The sequence below is a fragment of the Leptosomus discolor genome, chromosome 3, assembly GCF_034619465.1.
Source record: "Leptosomus discolor isolate bLepDis1 chromosome 3, bLepDis1.hap2, whole genome shotgun sequence".
Taxonomy (NCBI): domain Eukaryota; kingdom Metazoa; phylum Chordata; class Aves; order Leptosomiformes; family Leptosomidae; genus Leptosomus; species Leptosomus discolor.
Window position 1 is genome coordinate 75,676,474 of NC_141393.1, and position 21,353 is coordinate 75,697,826.

The window sequence follows — 21,353 nt, forward strand, 5'->3', positions numbered from 1 at the left end:
AAAGCAACACTTGTATTAATTAAATGTGCTCAAAAGAGTTCAAAATAGTTGAATGCAGATGTTGTAACTAAAGTCTGCAACCACTTTGAGCTGTACACACTTTTAAACCATACAACCACGAAAATCCACATTAAACAAGACAGTAACAATAGCCTCATCTTTAACTCCTTGTTCCCATTCTACCCCATGGTACCCAGTAAGATTGAACAGATGGAACTAAAATGAAGGATTGTATGTTCTTACTCAGCCCCTAAAAGAAAAAAGCTTTTTTCTTACCAGCATCTCTTAACGCGATTGTTCAACAGTGTTTTAAAATGTTGTACCCAAAAAATGCATTATGCATGCCAAAATGCTTCCAAAAATACATTTTTATTTCACATTTTGATTTATACATTACTCAGAAGAATATCTGTTCATTTAATTATTTCAGTAAACATAATAATGGTATTACTAACTACACTATCAAGTATTTTCCCTTTTTTAAGGAATATGAGCCTACTTATAATTAAAGCAATGCTATATTAATGATGCTGAAAGTCTCAGAGGGAAAAATTTAATGTCCACCTCATAATATTATGCCAGAATTACATGCACAGAAGACTTTTTAATAATCTTTTGTTTCTTAATTCAGTTTTGATTGGTTATGAAATACAGAGTAGCACTCAAGGGCTCAAATTTCTACTGTCATCAGCATTTCTGCTCTATAAATTGTACAAATGCACAGGACTCCCGTCTGTAGGCTTCTTTTCCAGCTTCTGTTTAACCTATGAATAAAATTAGCTGCAGGCAACGATAATTGCTGATAATTTCATCAGTTTTTAGCCACTGGGATGTGGGATGGTGTTATGATAGCTAGGTCTAAACATAAGCAGAAAATTGTATTTTTATGTTGCCATTTCAGCTGCAAACACAGGTTGGTAATGTAAATTCGTCTCCACTTTGCAAATTACAGCAATAGCCACTAGGAGTCCCCTGGTTCAGTTCGTGATGAATTTACACACTAATCCTGGCTAAGGTTTGAATGCAAACCCCACGCTAAAGGCTGGATTTCAGCACAGGGGCCAGCCTATGTGTGGGGCAGGTGTGACTCCGGGGCAATGGGACCCCAGAGCCGTGAGCAGCATCATGGGGGCTCCCAATGCTCATACCGGGGGCACAGACAGCGAATGGTTTAGAAATGAAGTCAGACGCCACCTATGCACCGTTCTTGCAGGGCAAAAGATGCTGATGGTCATGAAAAGTCAGATTTGTTTCATTTTATAACTGGACAGAGTTTTGTGAAACTGTAACAAGTCCTTACAAAGAGGGAAGTAGAAGTGCTGAAAGTAACAAGTGCTTACAAAGAGGGAAATAGAAGATTTCACCAACTGTTAGTCACTCCTGGGAATTTAAAGCAGATTTGTTTTGTAAACTGAAATGCTGCAGGCCACAAGAACGAGCACCCCCAGGTACTTAAAAATTTGCTTACAGTATCTCTGCAAAGTGAATCCTGCAGTTCTGTGAATGTGAGGTAGCTTCTTTCTCTTCTCTTTTCGCCTTACCCTTCCCCCTCCTCCCAGGCCAACTAAGCTAAGTGCCTGTTGGTAGGCCCACCCTTACCAATGCCAAACGCTCAAAGTTCATGAATTACAGACCCACAGGAATGGTCACGCTGACTCAAATGCCATGACCATCCAGTCCAACTCTGACAGACAAAAGACGGCCAGATTTCCTCAAAGGAATGCCACAGAAAGCAGACGCGCATCCTCTGTCAGCATGAGTGCCGCACTCTAAGCAGCTAGAGGTTGCTTTAAAACATGCAGGGAAGCCAGAGGTGACCAGTCAACCCCCTCTGCAGGGGCCTGGTTATCCCGCAGGCAGGAGGAGTACTAGCTGTTGGGGAAGGATGCTGTCATGTCGTCCTTACAGACACCAGCAACTCCAGAAACCAAAGCCAGAAACTGTGAGCGTTCGCTGCCCTAAGCCATTCATTTGTTTATATGTTTCTTTCATGCATCTCTCCTCTTGAGCAAAATCCTTCCCCAAGCCCTAAAAATCCCAAGGGACTTAAAAAAATGACAAGATTTTACACAAATACTAATTTGGAGGGCTATTTATTTGGCTTCTGCTTTTTGAGCTTCTCAGTTTCATTTTCAAACTTTTCTCTGCAAACAGAAGGACTAAGAAAATAAAGATGATGTTTTAAATGAAAGCTGAGAATCTCACACAATCACAGGACTCCAGGGGTTTGAGGTTTCAGAATAATCTCACAAGTTGTCAGTACTGAATGTCACCAGAAACTATAATGTTATTCTCAGAATAGACTGCATAAAAGCAATTGTGGGATAGTTCTCCTGCTGCATGTTCCCCATAATACCTACGGACACTGTCCTGGAGGGACAATCCAAAGGTACTTAGAAGTGGTGAGCTGCCATGTACTGGGTTTAGCTACCAACTGGAGGAGCGTTGCATTTTGCAACAAATCTGCATGTACAAAAACTCATTACTCAGTCTGTCAACTAAACAAGATCACTGAGTAAAAATTCATAATGGACTCGTAAAAACATTTAATTCCATGGGGAATATGCAGAAATAAGTATAGCTAGTACCTTAGTCTGTATAGCCTGTGGCAAACAGAGAATTAGTAAGCCTGATCGGAGAACTGATACGGAAATAAAACAGGAGGCTGCTTCAACCTCCTCCTCTTCCTGCAGAAGCAGGCTCAGCTGTTTTGTGCCCTTGCTTATTGTTAGGATATCAGAAAGGACCTGATCTCCTCCAAGGCAGCGTTAACCTGATTTCAATAACAAAACACTGGTACACAGGTTTAGCATGCAAATATCCAATAGTCACAACAATAAACCCAAGCATTTGTATAAGTCAGTTCAGCACTTCACCATGCTGAAAAGAAACCTTTGCATCTCTGTCATTTCAAATTCAGGATTTTTTAATGCAAGAACATGCCTAACAGGAATGCACTCTTCTCCACTGCCCACCTTCTCCAAGTATGTCAGTGCTATCTTCTTAACTCATTTTCTGAAACTAAAAATGAACACAAAAATAAAAAAATCTCCCCGTTGGGAAATGCCAAAGGCTCAGCCCTACAAATACATAAAACCTCATTTTGAAGGAACTGTGTAGTTTTCACATGTAGCTGTAATACAGACAGACATGAAGCATTTTTAGGGAAAAGAGTGCTCTGCTGCTGTGCGGTACCTCAGGAACATCAAATATTTCTGTCATTTTCCTAATGTTTCAAGTAAGTCAAGCCATTACCAACGCACATCTGAATATAGTGTATATGTAAAATATACATCTATACTGAAAGCAAATACAACAGTTTATCATGTAGGAGTCAGTCATGCTACACTCACATCGCCAAATACACACCCTCATTGTGCACGCTCTCTCTCCCTCTCCCCAGTTTTTCCTCTTTTCTCTGCTTCTCGTGGCAGGGTTCTGTTGGCCTTCTGCATCTCAAGGGCTTTAAGCAGCAAGCGAGCTACAGCTGTAACCTCAGGTCATTCCCAAGCAAACTTTCATTTCCCCATCACAGCATCAAGGACCTTGCTAGGTCAAATGTTTTCAGGGGGAGTTCTGGCATCATTTTTATTACTTAGATTTAATCAAAAAGTCTGTTTGTTTGTTGCTTAAAACCATTATTCTGACTAGAGAGCAGACTGATAACCAAGGCCTTCAGAAACTTAAAACTATTACTTAAGACAGGAACTGCTGCAATGTTTATCTGGGCTAAAAGGAAGTAACACGTTTTGCTGAGCAGCTTCTTTTGCATTAAAAGAACAACTACTCTTATTCGCTACATAATGAGTTACTAAATGTCACTGATCGAGGGCCAAATCACAGCTATTGCTATTTTGAGGGAGAAAATACATTTCAAGATAAAGAAAAAAGAAAAAGACGGTATTACACGGTGCACTTTGCTCTTATTTGTTTTTAAACAGTGGCTGCTTGAAGCTGCTCGGAGGTTCAGAGTGTCAAAGCCATGTCAGCAGAGATGGATTAGTGGGAAGAGAGCAAGTGATGCAGTCAAAGGCTCACAGTGAATGTAATTTATTCACGTAGCTCTGCAATTTATCACGTGGTTATTACCATAATGTACGTGGGAAGCAGCTGCATGCGTGCACATAATGCCCTAAATGTATGTGTGGTTGGACCTGAACTCCTTACAGAACAGTTGTAGTTGAAAATGATACCATAAGGCATTTAAAAGCAAATTTCCTTCCTGTGGGGATGCTGCCACAGAGCAATGATGATTTGTACACAGGCAAATAAGTATTTTGTAGACTTTTCTCAGTTATTATAACCTCATTTATCAGAACTCATTGGTTTTTCTAATCTAAACTATGTAGGTAATGCAATGTACATTTCTAGTGCTTTGCTAATAGGTCTAAGTACATGTGTTTCGCATCTCAAACTCATATTTGCTAGTCAAGGAATACGGTATTTTCCACTCAATATTTAACAGAAATACCCAGTGGCAACGAAAATGAATTCTCCATGTTTGTAAAGAGAAACACGTTACCTATGAGTTGAAGATCTCCTTTACCTCGAATGACCTCTTACAGCACTATCTATCAAACACTTGGGAGCAGCACAGCTGTAAAAGGTTGACACGTATATATATAGTGTCTGCCTGGTTTCTCACACCTGTACAATCACTTTACCAAGCCCAACATTTCCAAAACTAGTCTCTAACTTTAGGAGCATCTAAATTAAGGAGCTTGACTTTTGTCTCTTTTTAGTTGTCTGGAATGCCTACAGTTTCAGCCAAAGAAGAAAGCTGTCAGTAGTTGGCAGAGCTGGCCCCCATGAGAAGGTGTTTCTTGCTGCACTGTCCATACGTGCAGGTATGGACCTGCTGGTGTACCTGCGCCTGCTGCGCGCAGTAGCAAGGCTCCAGCAATACCGCCCGCAGCTGTGTGGGCTTGCTGGAAAAAATCCACCAACCCAGCTCCCACCATCACTTTTTAAGCTTCTGCAGTGTGAGTTTCTAACAATGGTCTCATGTTTGCAAACGATGCTGAATTATACCACACTATGATGCTTTCAGGCAATCGTATTGGAACTCAAGTCTTTTGTGATCAAGAGTTAAATGCACCCCAGTTACGGGTTAGCATATTAGGAGTTTTATGCTGCTTTCTTTTAAGTCATTAAAAGTTGACCTAGAGAGACACTGAATTCTAATAAAGTCAAGTTAGGTCCCCGTAAGGAGAACAACTCATTGCCCAGCTTAATGTACTGCTCCGCATTTTGTTCAGCAGAACCTTTCACACTCAGAATATAATGCAGGTTTTCTTGGATAATTACATGTGCGCTCTAGGGCTTCCATTTTGAAGCCATCTATTACAGATATATAACCACTAACTATGCAAAATGAAAAGCTTGCCTTACCATTGCACAGAAAGTCTCAGGAGGATCTCCACACGTTATGTCTGGGGGATCCAGAGTCACTTTTACGTATTTGATCATGTCTCTGGCTTCCGGCTGGCAGGCCATGTAATCCCATACTTTTCCTTCTTCTGTGTAAATCTGAGTCTTACACACGTCATAGTGTCCCCACACGGAAGGGTAGTGCTGCATCATGGAGGATACGGTAACCCAGAGGGCATGAAGTGACAGGAATCTTGACAAATACATTTCTAAATCCTTTTATGTCACTTTTGTAAGGATGCTCAGTACTGGCGTATGTGCAGTCTATAGATTGTACATATACATGTATATATTTTATAAAATAGGTTCCAACTCAAACGTGAAGCATTAGGATAGGGTGTTTGTTTCACTAAGTTGAAGACTTTGGTAGAAGCCACCCAGACGCCGATGACAGCCTTTCACAGCAATGCAGCACTTGTCCTTTGTCTTATAACTCATCTGTCAGGGCTTCTTGTAAAAGACGTCCAATAGCAGACAATAATTTGTGAAGTTGCAGGTCTTCAGCTACACTGTCGATAACCCTGAGTGATCCTCTGTGTTCAGGGCTCGCAGGGGATGCCCAGGTGCACTGATAATTCAGTATCCGAAGCAGGAGGATGACTGTCTACAGGCTGGTGTCTGTTTCCCATCAATCATTCTTTTCTTCCGGCATCAGCACCCTTTTAGAAACAATAAGAGTTAAGAGTTATTGCCCAAGAATCGATGCATTACAAAATACATGATATGCTGACATTTTGGAGGTTTGATGCAATATAAAGCAAATTGGTATAATATGGATAACCTTTACCGTGGGTGCTGTGCTAGAATGAACAAAGTACCAAAATCATTCACAGTGAGAAGTATTTTGACATGAAGGATTTAACTCTTCTCTAACAAAGACAGATTTATAATGTTCCAGGTGAGTTACAGGTTTCTGCTTCCAAAACTGTATTTTCACCCTAGCCAAACCACAGAGCAAACTACCAAACTCAACCATTGCCCAGATCACACAGGCAGGCAGGAAGGGGAGCAGGCAGCCCAGTGTGGCGGGGCAGCAGCAGGAAGGCTCTTTTATCAAAGTGACAAAGAGACGGGTATCAGGGCTACCAGGTGCTGATAGTCTTTTGGCAAGAAGACCTCAGTGAGCTCCAAAAGCCTTACTCCAAAAGCACTTCTTAGGTTTTTTTTGTTTGGTTGGTTTTTTTTTTGGAAGAGTAACAAAGATACTGTAAGCACACTTCCATTTCCTTGAAATTTCTCATTAGCATTGGAAGAGTTTTGCTCCTTTTTTCTTTCCTATGAACTGTAATTTACTGATTACACTGATGATAAACTACTGATAAAGATAATGCTTACATTAGTTTACATAAAGATGCTTTCGCCCTCTGTTATGGCAGTCTTATTTTCCTAGGTTTGGGGGTGGGGGCACCTGTGTACACAGTGTTTATTTCATGGCAGATATATCCCCTTTTGTCTCTTTAGAAAGCAAATAGAAATTCCCTTGCTTTGTATCACCTCAATCATATTATTACAGGTCTAAAATCCTAGGATGTTATTACAACAACTTAAAATATACATTTGATAAAAAATACAGGTAAAAATACAAATTATGTATGAGGCAAAATGCAAGGACGGAGTAAGTACTCTAAACACAGACAAGGAAAACCAGGGCTAGAACTCCAACTCATTGCTCTCAGCGCGTGGTACCAGCCATGGACGGGGAGCCTGGGCGCTGGGCTCCCTGCAGGAGGTGGATTTCAGCCAGCCGCTGCAGCACCTCTGCATTCTTTTTGTCTGGGTGCTAAAATCTAAGCAAACCCATCAGACAGGTGTTAAGAAACAACCGTAAGTCACCGCTGTCTGCAGCCCACTTTGCTTGTTCCCAGTTTTAAATTATGCCCAGTGTCATGAACCCTCCTACACCCCAAAAGGAGGGGAAGTGGTGTGTGACCTGGTGAGCCCCTTAGGACGTCACTTTCAAAACTTATCTTCAAAGCTATTCGCAAACAGCCTCCCTATATTTAAATAATGCTTCATCTTAAACTGAGCTAAACTACAGACACTATGAAATGCCAACAGATGGTTGAATTGTGTTTCCATAGCAAAGTAATTTACAATAATTGCCGTATGGACGTAAATGCGATTTTCCATTATATTCGTTTTATCAAGTGTTACCATACAACTCTCATATATTTTATCAGAATATGCAGAGAATATCTGAATTTTCATGCAATAGCAATTCTCAATTAGTTCAAATATATTTAAGCTTCAAATCTGAATTTGACACAAAAGCAGAAATATCTAAGACCAAATTAAAATTAAATCTTTTTAAGAAGCACACTGTGTTGTCCCACTGTTTTTTTTTGTAGCGACCTTACATTCTTTTTGTTTTCAGTGGGAACATTTACTTATCACCTTGGAATTCAGTAAATCAGAGAACACTTTCCATGTCATTCTAAAGACACCTCATTCTCTTTCCCTCTAGTCCTTTCCAATGTATTTTACTATTTTGCAGGGGAAAAACACACGCCCAAAACCCAATAGTTTAGAACAGTCATTATACAAAAGGGATATAACTACTCTGCTAAAAAAGGAGCAAAATTATTTTAAATTTCTGACAATCAAAACATGCTCTGTATTGCAGAAGCCTTGGTCATGGCTGGAATAAAGAGTATGTGAATATCATGTTTCTACATACAAATAAGAAGTTACTGGGATTAATTATCCTTAGCCTAGAAGCCTGTGTATTCAGGCAAAAGTAGATTTTTTTTTTTAATATTTTCCTTGCTAGCTCTTCAGTTACCCATAACCTTTTATAACTGCTGAGGCTCAGATCCACTAATAAACAGGACTGGATAGGACTAAAATAATGTGAAGCAAGCCACTACCTTAACACACCGTGCTAAAATACTTCCCATATAACGAATTCTCATTAAAGTAAGCCAGAGTCATAATGATGGTCGTTACACAGAATTATAGACTGTAACATCGATTGAATTTAGTGCACTGACAAGGAAAAAGTGCAGAGGAGTACAAGACATCTGAGCATTAGGCAGCTGTAGCAGTGTACGACAGACATTCCTGACAAGAAGCAGCCAATTATAGCTTAAATTTCTGGCATATAACCAGTTCTGATTAATAGTTTTCCATTACATTACAGACATATTATTAATGTATTAAAAATGTCAAGCTTTGGCAAGAACTAGTACGGCATGGCTCAGTTAGTCTGCAATATCTTCTTTTAATGAGCTTTCATTGATACAGAGAAAGATATTGACCAAAGCACATTAAGGATCATGTGCTGAGAGCTGCTGGGGTTTTTCTGACGGAGCTATATGATTTGTCTTGCTTATATTAATTCCTGCAGAGTCACTCACGATATGCATTCTACATTTCACTGCTCTATTGCTAAGGACATATCTATTTGAATTATTCTGTAAAAAAACATTCAGAATAACATTTCTGAAGTTTACAGCTGTACCAGTTGTGTAGCGCTAAGCCTCTAGCTGTGGGGAACACAAAGAGATGTTCTTTTGTCCCCAGTAATGCCTGTGCATTTGACCTTACAAAAAAGCAATCAAATCAGGAATAACTGATGCTTGGCGCCCCAATCGCCTGCACCCCGCGGTGCTCTGCTAGGCGCACACCCTGCGTGCTGGGGGCCCGCGGGGGTGGCAAAGGGGGAGCAGCGTCCTCACTGAGTGAGGGTGAGGGAACGGCAAACTGCTGGAAGGACAGCAGCTAATGTACGTGAAGCCTCCGGAGCACGCCCCTCCTGGAGACCTCCTTTGTGGGGCAACAGTGGGATGAACTGCGGGACGTTTTGGGCCTTGAAGGTTCCCACGTGCCACAGCCTCTGCAATACGGAAAACACTGGGAGGCAACGGGGCTGAAGGCCCCTTCTGCTGTCTCTGCCTTCCCCCAGAGCACCGCCCCGTCTGCAAAGCGCTGGATGTTCAGGGCACAGCGGGTATGTTACAGCCGCTTGAGAAGAGCGGCACGCAGCTGACCCCCTGACTGAAATCAGCCGTGAGGGCGGCTCCGAGCACAGGCGTCCCGTTCCAGGTGGGTAACTCGCACCTCCTGCAGCATTTCAATTCTGCAGCCACAGCAGATAACCCTTTCACAGACCAGCTAAAAAGCATCTTGGCAGAATCGGTGCCAGTAAAGAACTTCAGATCTTGTCAGGGGTTGTTAGCAAACACTCCTCCTCTGCCTCCTTCCATCACCGTGACAATCCACCCCCTTCCCCGCCTAACTCCCTGGCACAAACCGTGTCGGCCGGACGCCCTGCACCAGCTCCCTGCCGGGCAGTGCCTGCGCAACCCTTACGGGTGGGCTCCCGGCCTCCCTCCGTGGCAAGCAGCAGGTACGCGAAGGAGGTAATAAAATAACAAGCGATCGCCTCTCACCCAGACCGTGCACTCAACGAAGTGTCCGCCGCCACCACACACGAGTAAGAGCGAGAGCCAAAATCAGTTATTATCGTGCACGGCAGCCTGAGGAGAACCGGTTAAAAGCAAGAAGCTGGGCAAGGAGTGCTGGCCGTCACCTCCCAGCCCTGGCATCTGCAGAACAGGTTTGGGTTTTTTTTTTCCAAAGGAAACGTGTTTTAAGTTTGTATCCCTGACAGCCTCACCGTATGAATGGATCTAATCAAGTCCAGGTAAAAAGATCCTTTGTGTCCACTCCAGCTATTGATTATTTAAAGGCAGTTCAGAACGTATGAAATAATGTGTATTACAAACCAGAACTAAGTTACAACAGTTCATAAAAACCAAGTGTTTTATACCTTGCTACACCTAGACAACTTAAGAACCTGGTGCATATAAAGCTCTGATATTTTAAAAACCCACCCAACCCAACCTCTTTTATAAATGCAAAATTATTCATCTATGGAAACAAGAAGGGGCCCTGTATTTAACAATTTAACTTTCCATCATACTTGGATGAAATACGGTATAATCCAAACAATTGCTGTGGTGCCTTTGGACTCTCATGCTGCTCCAAAGTTTAGGTTCTATTTTTATCCACCTTATTTAACTATTTAGCAGAAAAAGATTTCCTTGCCTCAGGAGGAATTTAAAATGTCAATACCTATTGGCTGAAGAAAATAAAATACAGCATTCTGCTACCAAAAAACCTGGGATTCAGCACTATACTTAAAATATTTCTGGTTTTCCCACATCATTCTTTGCTGAGTGACACCTCACACTACAGCTGCCATTGCTTGCTGGGTATCATCAGCTGTCAGCACATGGAGTAAAAGCACTTCAGCTATTTAAACTGTAGAGGCTTTGTATGGAGCTGCTTTAAGTTTTTCCTCTAGAATCTTTATAATTGTGGCTCATTGCCTTAAATTATCTCTGTACCTAGCATCAAACTGTTCTGCAAGTTTTTCCTCTCAGTATTTAAGTTAGCATTTGGGGCAGTTGCAGGTTTTTTGGCTGTTGTTTTTCACCGTAAGGTAGCACACACTCCTCAGGCAGTGTATCCGGGGTACAGGGCTACCAAGCTTTCAAGTCGTGGTGTGAGCTGATGACACCTGAAAACTGGGTGAAAATGAAAGCCGACTGGGCCCTGAATTTGTCCCGTGCTACTGCCGGATTTTACATACACAGCTAGAAAGTTGGTGCCACTTCTTATCAGTCACAGGGCTGAGGGTTGATGGCAAAGTCCATGACTCCATGAGAATATCGCCACTAAGTGCTGGAAAGTCTCTGGTAAACATCCTTTAAAACTCCAAAAATAGGTCAGAAATCAGCCTTTATTTTTTTTTCCAAAGAAAAAGACAAACCAAAAAACCCACACACCAAAAAACAAGGCAGGGAAAGTTCTACTGTGGTTTTCTTCCCTTCGACTGGCTGCCCAGGCCACAGCTGCTCATCCTCAGCCGCACTGTCCTTAGGCAAGACAGTGATTTATTCCCTCTTTAAAAGCATCTCCACCGTTTGTTTCACTCACTGTCTCTGCTAACATCTCCGCAGAAGTAAGGCTGGCTCCTAGCACATCCGATCCGGAATATCGAAAAGTTGATTGCAGAACAACACAAGTGTATTCAGCAGAGGCCAAAAACGCACACGCACCAACTTTGAGAGGACAAAAGCATCTGTTTTACCGGCTTGAGCTGATCCGCGCTGCTCACCGCCGTGTGGGGTTTCTTGAGGGGTTTTGTGTGAGCGCGCGGTTAGGAAAGCCGCCTGCAATTTCCGACGCAAGGGTGGGAACTGTTTCCAGGTTCAGTCCCAGCGACCTGCCCGCCGCTCCTCGGCCAGCGGGGCTCTTCCCTCCGCCGCCGCCCCTCTCTCAAACGGGACCTTTCATCCCCCCCTTCGCCCCCCGCGCGGGAAACACCGCGCTGAGAGGCGGGAGCCGGCGCCAGGGCCGGGCTCCTCCCTCGGGGCTCTCCCTCAGGGCTCCCCCTCAGGGCTCTCCCACCGCCTCCGCGCCGCGGCCGCGCCCCTTCAAAGCCCGGCGCGGCCCGGCCCGAGCTCCGGCTCCGCGGAGGAGGCAGCGCCGCGCAGGTACCGCCCCGCCCCGGCCCCGCTCCGCGCGGGCGGCAGGGGGCGCGCGGCCCGCGCCGATCCGCCCTCGGTCCGCGGCCCGAGCCTCGGCGGCTGGGGGGGGGGGGGGGGGGGGGTTACGGGGACACACACCGCACACCGGCACAGCGCGGCCCCCCTCCGCGCCGCGCAGCCCCCTCGTCCCACCCCGCGCCGCGGTGCGCGGGGTTGCGGCCGGGCGGGAGGTACTCACCGCGCGGGCTCGGACTCGGGCTCGCCTCACCGCGGGGCGGCGCGGAGCCGCCGCGGCGCCGGGACGCGCTGGGGCTCCCTCGGCGGCGGCATGAGAGGCCGCGGGGCGGGCGGGGGGTGCTTCCCCCCGGGAAAGTTGCCGGCGGGGCGCGGGCGGGGGCTGCCGCCGGCCCTAGGCACTTGTCGGCGTCGAAGTTTGGCGGTGCGCGGGCGGCGGGCGGTGCGCGGCGGCGGCGGGGCGGGCGAGCGGCTGGGCGGGCGGGCGGCTGCCGCTCTCCTCCGGCGCTCGGTGGGGCGGCGGGCGGTGCTCGGGCGCGCAGATCATCGCCGCGGGCGCCGCGCAGGTGCTGCCCGCCGGGGCTCCCCGCCCGCCACCACCGCTCAGGGCGGCGGCGTCCCCGCCCGGGGCGCCGGCGGCCGCGGCATGAGGCACGGGGCGAGCAGCGGGCGGAGCGCGCCCCTGGCCGGAGCCGGGGCTGCGGCGCGGAGGTCTCCGGCGGCTCGGCCAAACTTCGGGCGGCGGCGGCGCCTCCTCCTCACTTCGGAGCGACCTCCCCGCGACTGCCGGCGAGCGGGGCGGCGGCAGCTACCCCACCTCCGGGCCCGCGCGACGCGCGGCCCTAGCGCCGCCGCCGCGCCCGCCCCCCCGCTGCCGCGCTCCCCGCCCCGCCGCCCCCGCCGAGCGGACCGCCGGCGCCGCCTGCCCCGCGGGGGGGTGGGGGGACACCCGCTGCCCTCCCGCCCGCAGCCCCGGAGGGGGCGGGAGACGCCTAGCCCGGCAGCACCGGGTCCGGCGGGGCTGCGGCTGCTCCCTTCGCGCCGGAGTAGCTTTATTTTTCCTTTCTTATTTCGGCTTCAGCCTGGTAACGCGCACACGGAGGTCGCCCTAAGTGCTTCTGCTGTCCGAGCCTGGAGCCCGGGCGGGCTGATCCGAGCGTCCCGCCGCAGCGGCGCTGGACTGCGGGGCCAGGGCAGCGTCCCGCCCGACTCGCCGGAGGGTCCCTCCGCAGGGCTGGACGTGCCTCGAGAGCGCTGGTCCTTCCTCTGCCCAGCGCACCAAAGTGACCGAAACAGAGAGCAAGCGTTATCTGAACTGCTGTGGTGCTGCTGTGACCGCCCTCCCCGTACCAGTCCTTCTGGGCTCCAGAAAGATGCAAAAACTCCGGCCCGACATTCTGCTCTGACTGCCCGCTTCCCTCCTGCACCCGCTCCGCTTCTGTCGTTTAAATGAGGCGTACACAGTTCAGCCCTTAAGACTTCTCCAGGCTGTAAAACAGTATCTAAAACTAATAATGATTAGCGAGTCCCGTGTAGGAATTGTGCTTGCTCCTGGCGACTACCTGGTTACTGCATTTGACCGCTTCCAGGTGCCAGGTCCGGGCAGTTGGACACCGGCTGTATTGTGAATGCTCAGGAGCTGTGTTTAGCGTTTCTTTGCGTGTTTTGCATGTTAAGAGGTGTTAAATGTGTTTATGTAGGCATCGGTGCCATTGTATTTCGTTGACAAGGTTTGCCGTTTGCCGATCCCAGGATGTAACCAGGTGAAATGAGGTAGTGGATTTCTCGTAGAGTAAGAGACTTGTTCTCCATTTGAGCTTTGGAATTTGGTAGGATATGTAAATAACTGGCAGGAACCACCGAGAAGGATGTTTTACTTCATCCCCTTATGGTCAGGTAAAGCAGCAAAGTCAAAAAGATGCTTTCTAGTTCCTCCCAGCTTTTGTTTCCCTGTGTGGGCAGTGGTGTTGCTTCTCTCTTTCCATTACTTCTCTGGCATCTCTGTGGCTGTGTTAGTGCAGGTACTACATACATGGAAAAGCTGCTTGTGTGGGAAAGACAGGAATGATCAAAGGGGTGGGGAAATTCAGCTTCAGGGTTTTTCAGCCCCCAAAGCAGTTCTTGCTCCTTTTGCAGCCTACTGGTGCACGGAAATTTTCCCTGAGCAGGTACGAAAGGATAGAAGATGAAAATGAGTAATTTTCTTTCACCACTTGAACTGGGAGTGTGTCGGGCATTGAGGCTCCATAGGGCCTTTTGTACAGGGGAGGGACAGAGTTCCACTGCAGTTGGAAGAAACGGGCTGTTTCCCTAATTGCAAGACAGATGGATGGCTGTACAGCAAAGCGCAAGACACCACACGCACTGAGCCAAGTCCCTGCAGCGGCACGTGCGGGCGGACCAACCCTGCTGCCGGTGACAGCTGTTGGGGACCTCTGCCTCGGAGGTGCTCCAGGCGTGGTGGCTTTGGCTGCCTGTGGGCAGGTCTGGGTTGGTTGTTTCCAGATGCTGCAAGGTGAGTGGTTTGGGAGTGCTTGAGGAGGGCTCTCCTGTTTTAGACTTGAATTGGGAGAGGAAGCCTCCTTGCCGTGCATGCAGAGCACAGCTCTTCATGTTACGATAATGCCAGTGGTGTCCTTGGTGGAGAGCAGAGCGGAGCGTGCCGTACGCACTGGCTGTGCACCTTGTGCTGTGCCAGTAATGTTCCTTAAACCTCATCTACAGGGCTGCGTTGGAAGTATTCTGTCCTCCGCAATGAGTCTTTGGCCTGTCTGCTGAGACCATTGCTTGGCTGTTGGGACTGGCTGGCCACAAAGATTAAAGGCAGGACCAAGTCATTTGATGTCAAACATCATTAAGTTCTTCTGCTAATGATATTACCCTCTTCTGTATCAAAGCTGCAGCAGCTGGTTCGAGTGCAGTGTCACCAAGTCTGAGATTAGATGTGCCATACTGGTAAAAATGATGGCCAAAAATGAAATCCAGTCTGAGAATGTGGCCAAACTTCACAGCTAGATTTTAAGCTCATCAGAAAAGAGAGATCTGATTTAAATTCTTTGTCAAAGGCTGTTGCAAGGATGGAAAAGCAGATGGAATTCAGCAGCTAGAGGAGGCTTGCCTGTGTTGTTTTTTTTTTCTTGTTAGAGTCATAAGCTGGAGTCAAATAGGGAAAGGACGATGCCTTTATAGTCAAACTGAAAATATTGCACGAATGCCTGTATTGAATTTCTGACAGCCCCTTTAGCAGTGAGTAACGATTGTTCACGTGTAAATGGACAGGGGAGCTCGCTGCCACAGCACCTTGAGACTGGACTTTAGCAGGATTCCTAAAGCAGATTTGATATTTAGACAGAAAATACGATTAGCCAAAGTTTGAATGGAATATTTAAAAACGTACAGGCTACTGCAGGTACTGCTAGCTGCCATACTGGGTTGGAAATTGGCTAAAATAAAGATTTAGCCAGTTGTTAAATACCAAAGGATGGAAAGTCACAACACTGGGAACACGTTATCTTGAAAGTGCTTCCAGCAGTATTTCTTATGTCTTCTCAGTAACAGCTGGTATTGGCCCCTAACAGAATCAGCAAAAGGGATTAATTTTTGATTACTGGCCTGAGCATGGGAGCACCTATGCCTGTTAGGATATGCCTTGCTACAAGGCATAATTTCTACTGGAAGCAGCATAAATTGCTGGTACAGAAGTGGTATTGCTGATTGCAAACTTTTCTGTGAAACACCAGCTGAACTGCAAGTTTTTAACCAGGTCCTAAACCTAATCAAGCTTTGCATGATTTCAAGCTGCGATTTGGATATTTAGTGCATCCCCTCATGTGCCATTATGAATCTTTTATTACCTGCTCTAGTCTGAGTTGACCTCTAATGGTACAGCAGAATTATTTTGTTAATGCATTTCCCTACAACAGAGGACTGCTACACTGGGCAGTAGCAGGTGTCCCTGGAAATGTGTCCAGAGACATGGGGAGCTTCCCTGCCTGAAACCCAGCGTTTCAGCGTAGTGATATCTGAGGCCTGAAGTGAAATGTGCAGATGTGACATGATGCAGCAGCTGAGGCCCGACCTCGAAACGAAGAGGCTGATCACGGCGGGGTGGGTGCCCTGGCAAGGCAGTGGGTGCAGCCACTCAGGGCTGAGGGGCAGCAGGGAAGGTCCTGCTGTGCGGAGGGTGGCTCAGTGCCACTGTGCATCTCTGTGCTGCGGAGCTGCGGTCTGCTCCACGTGCTGCTCTGCTCCTCCCGCATGCTGCGTGCACGTTTCTGACCTCTTTTGCCTCCAGCTGAAGGAGGTTTTGTGAAGCGGGAGGCAAAAGGTGCAGGAGGCAAGAGTAGGAGGAGTGCTAATCTGCCCCTGCCTCCCCCTGCTGAGCTGAGACAGGGGTAGAAAAAGCCAAGAAACGACGAACTCTCCTAGAGGCAGAGCTCGTCTGTCCACTTTATTGTTGCTTTGCCCACAGTAGTTTAACCTCCTGTAAAGTCAATCGGTTGGTGAGGATTTGAATGTTGGTCTGGGCTTGCACCTTTAGTGCCTCCAGCAGCATCGTTCCCAGCAGAATGACCGGAAAACTGTATTGAGATAAATGACAAAAACAAAGGATTTCTGTATTTGTGCAGTCAGGGGGACAAATCCTGACCCTGTTCAGCGAAGCACCGAAACCACAGACATCTCCAAGCAGTGCTTTGAGCTTCAATGTAGCTCAAGGGCAGGGGACAGGGAGGCTACTGAGAAAAAAAATGTCACCCCTTGCTCTGAAACCTCCATCACAGTACAGTTTGCAAGAGGTTTTCTCTGAGCAGGATGGATGGCAAAGCAGAAAAATGCTGGCAGCTACAAGTGCCTTGTCTAGACCAGGGTTTCCATCATAGTGCTCTGCCCGGAGCAGACCCAGCTAGCAGCACTGGGAAGTTTTAATGTAAAGGCTGGTGGAGGCATGCAGTGCTCTCAAAAGCCCTGCAGCCCCTGAGTAAGGTAATCTGAGAGGCCAGCTGGGAGTATGATGTTGCACTGATGCGCTCTACATAAAGAGATATGAGTCTGACATCCTACTCCTGCCTCCATTTCCATATGGCTTCATAATGACTTTTTCTCCTTAGAGGGTAAGGAGATCTTTCGCAATCATGTTTCAGGGCTGATAGCTTCTCTGAACAGGACATCTTGGTCTGAAATCTTGAAATTGGGTATGTATAAAATCTGGGAGAAAGACTACTTTATCAGCAGGGTTTTTCATTTGGCTGGGATTTTTTCCCACTGGCAGGGCTTGGGACCCCATTACTCATTCCTCTGGTCTAGGATAGAAAACAAACCATTTCAGGTCTCCTGGGAGAAGCATTTTTGTAATTCCCATGCAGTTCCTCAGGGAATGTGGGCAAAGGAGTTCCATGAGGTGTGCCCTCGATGGGAAGGTGAAGTCAATTATTTGATATACAAAGGGTTGTTCTAAAGTATTGGACTTGTTGATTCAGAGATGCACATAAATTACAGCCTGGATTTCCACTTGCAGGATGAAAAATGTTTTGTTCTAATAATAAATACTGAATCTCTGCTGTTTCCATTTACATAACACACATGACACAATGTGTAAATCCTTGACAATATTTTTTCAGAATTTAGCAGCTTGTTTTTCTGCAAACATAAACATTTATTTTTGGTGTTAATAATTAATAATATGCCACATGCCCATAATAAATGCAAAATCTAATCTTGTATAGACATAAATGTGTCTGCCAAAGTGGTCTTTCTGTGCTGTAAATGACTTTCACAAAGTGGTAGCATACATTCTATTTTCAATCACTGGTGATTTGTTTTGTGAACAGATATGTCATTAAACTAAATGTTCTCTTTTGAAAATAACAAATACTTCACACATTTTTTTTCCAAAGAAAAATAGTTGATAATTATTAAAAAAGGGGAAGTGGCTAATATAAAAATCTTTGCAGCTGTATCCAAGGCAAAATACAGACAGGAATGTGGAAAATCACAGCAGTAGAGGGAAGGGAACATGAGATATGAGAGCATCAGTCCTGATCTCTGCAGAGTAAAGAAGGAAACGACCTCCTTGGGGTCAAATTCACTCCTTCAGTTGGGCAGAGAATGACTCTACACGGTGCAGAACAAGATACCGGAGTGGTGCAGGGTAGCAGATCTAGGTACACCCTTCTCTCGCCTATTGATTCCTCCCTTTGGAGCCCAGTGTTTTTAGGTTTCATCATTTCCTAGAAACCAGTAGTAGCTGAGGAACCTCCTGAGAAAGCCTTTGGGTTGTATCACTCTTAATGGCTGTCCCTCCTGGCGTCCGGCAGCGCGGCTGCTCTCGGTTACAGCGTGTGTGCTCTTCCTGACCATGTTAGCACAGCCGGCAGCAGCCGTTGGGCTGAGAGCTGTGGCTGTGCTCACTAAGCCCGCCTAACGAGTTGGATTCTATTTTAACACTGATTTCTGGTACAAGGTGGAATGTAGTTTGTCTCGTCGTCAGTGAAGCCACATGTAACTGTCGTTCGCTAAACCGCACTAGAAATAGCCATCTTTCCAGAGGAGGCTGAGCTGATGTTTTGGGAAAGGTAGTGATGTGGTAACACCAGAGGAGTAACAAAACATGAGATGCTTTATTAGTCTGTTTTGTAAAGACTTCATAGTTTCTGTATTTGTTCTGGTTTTATTTATACTATTCCAACCAACTGATAACTCTCTCTTTAGATAACTCTCATCTTTGTTGAAGGTTTAACTATTCATTTCATTGGTTGTGGTTAGCACTGTGGGTGATGTGAGGGTCCTCAGAAATTGGTCAAACCTTCCGGAAAAGGTAAACCTTAATATTCTAGTATGAAATAAGAGAGGACATGAAAGAGGTTTATCTGAAGCATTTTCGTGCTATCATTATGCATTCTGTTGAAGACAAAGATCCTAAAAGTCCAATTGCTATTCATGGGACAACACTTATTAATCAGATGAAAATAAGGTGCCCTAATAAGGATGGGTTCAGAGTGACTGGGCTGGGCTGACTCAGCCATTTTTACAGTGACAAACTCCCTGAATGGTGTTGTCCAAGGTGCTTTGGAGGGAAGTTTTCAAAATTCCCCGTTTTCGGATTTTCTCTTTGCTCAGTTCACGTGTTTGGGCACTCTTTCTGCTGGAAACCCACAGGCACGTAGAGCTTCATGGGGGCTCACATTGTTGTAACTGAGCTGCGTCCTGGAGGAGCCTACTCACCCACATGGGTGTCCATAGGGTACAGCTGTAAATATAACTGATCAAAACTGTGCACAGCAGGGGGTTTTTTGCATTTGCGAAAAGGCTTTTAAGAATGAAATGTTCTGTAGAAATCACTAGCACCAATGAAAGCTTCAGCCATTTTTCAAACATAATAGTGTGCGTAATATATTATAAAAGGGAACAGATTATTTGTCCAAAACCATTGAACCTGCTTTTGAAATGGAGGTTCCATCTCTTAATTCTATATTTTAAAAATATTTCATGTGTTGTTTTTTTTTTTAACAGATAGACTTGTCAGGTCTTGGAGTCAGGAACTGCCTCTTACGTTTGCATACAGAACCTAGCACTGCTCTCACCTGAGTTATGCATCTAAGGTTGGACTTGCTACTTATAGTACATACAGTAATTAACAGTTATTCATCATGTGTCACCAGATACCTTCTAGCTGTTAATGCTGTCCTAAACATCTTTCCTTTTCAAAAATACCTTTTTAAAGACACGTAGCTCTCAGTATGTATGTGACAGCTAGCTGAAACAACCAGCCACTCCAGATTCAGTTCCCAAATGGAGCTTAATGTTTGGGTACGATGACGATTGCATTTGCTGTTAAAGTACCAGCTATATTCTGTTCCCTCAGCAGGGCAAAAGGCACGTATTGAAAACTGCCAGTTATTTGCCCAATCCCACATGTGTTCCTACACAAATACGGACATTACTTAGTACCAATTTTAATCAGCCCAATATTTTAATATTGAATAGAAACACTCCAGGGATGATTTTCGTTGTTCTACTATTGATTAATTTCTTTCATGGAGGGAAAGTGTAATCTCACATTCAGGAGTGAATTACAGTAGTGCTCTGACATGGGAAAAACCCACAAGAACAATGGGCAGAGGTAGTATTTGAAATTATCTTATCCCTCCCAATGAAAAGGAGAAATAAGTGTATAAAAGCATTTACTCCTTGAAAACCTGGGTTATGAAGAGGCATTTTTATGTGTTCATTTGATAGGAGTGTGGAACTCCTGGAGAGAGAAGTAGGGAAAACTTGTTTTTCATATGGCTGAACCACGCTTTTGTCAGGTAACCATTAGTTTTGATTTGTGATATACCATTACGAACCAGTGAAGGGCAGCACTAACCAACTGTTTTAGGTAAGTAGAAAGATCACTAATTATGTTTTCAAGTTTCAAATGATGTAAACATTAATTGTTTGACTGGATTTGCTAGGAAATTGGTTGTATTGCTGTATTACTGCAAAACAGTAACTTCAAGAGCGTTCTGTAATCATCAGAGTAGAATTATGCAGCTACAAATTATCAGCTTGCTTGTAATGGATTTTAGGAAACGACATTTAGTTTATTGAAAAGCAGAATCTTTTGCTAAGAATGGTCAGTTTGATTGCTTTACTAGGTTATAGCGCAGGATCTATGCATCAAAACAGATTTTAGCAGATTGAATTATGGTTCGTATCAGAAATACATGAACAGTAATACAGATATTTTTGTATTTTAAAACAATGGAGGTATGCTTTGCTACACAAATTGGTAGATGAGACTAGTTAATTTATTTCTGAAGTTTCATTCAGCTTTTTCTATAGGAAATAATGGTTTGTATGTCTGATAAACTCATTATTTTCACTCAATATGACAGGATATTGGAAAGAACTTTCATTGGCAATTTCATTTTTTTCCTCATGTCTGAAAATTTAGCTGTAAACTTTTACAAAATCTTTCAAAATACTGCCTTATTTACTGCAGTGTTTGGGAGGGAATAAATTAAAAGGTGCTCTATTATTTAGTCTTATTTTAAATGTCCTATGCCCATGTGCACATTTAAAAATTACTTTAACAACCTTCCTCCCCCCGCCCCCCAAAACCCCGGTATCTTGACTTTCCATAGAAAGCTATGTTATCCTATAAGATCACACAAACAATAGTTCATGTATTTACTTGTAAAAGCAAAGCTATACATCATTCTGAATCTGAAGTATTTGTCATGGCTGTGAAAAACAGATGAATCAGTCCTGTTAGATGATTAACCGAATACCCTGTAAATAAAGATCTTCACTGTGATTTTATACTACAGAAAAGTCTCTCCATGTATATTCAAATAGCTACCAACAGTATTAATTTGCAGCATTGTTCTTTTTTACAGAGAAAAATCATTATTCTAATACTAGGAGTAT

General features: G+C 45.3%; 1 protein-coding gene across 3 annotated transcripts in view; it reads right to left on the minus strand.

The window, feature by feature from the left end:
• The window catches only part of NTNG1 (netrin G1), a 153,230-nt gene extending 147,593 nt beyond the window's left edge, over positions 1 to 5,637 (minus strand). For all 3 annotated transcript variants that reach the window (XM_086462621.1, XM_086462619.1, XM_086462620.1), the window contains exon 1: positions 5,392 to 5,637. In XM_086462621.1, the coding sequence (XP_086318747.1) occupies positions 5,392 to 5,637 (246 nt within the window). The remainder of the gene's footprint in view (positions 1 to 5,391) is intronic.
• Between the last annotated feature and the right edge of the window lie 15,716 nt (positions 5,638 to 21,353).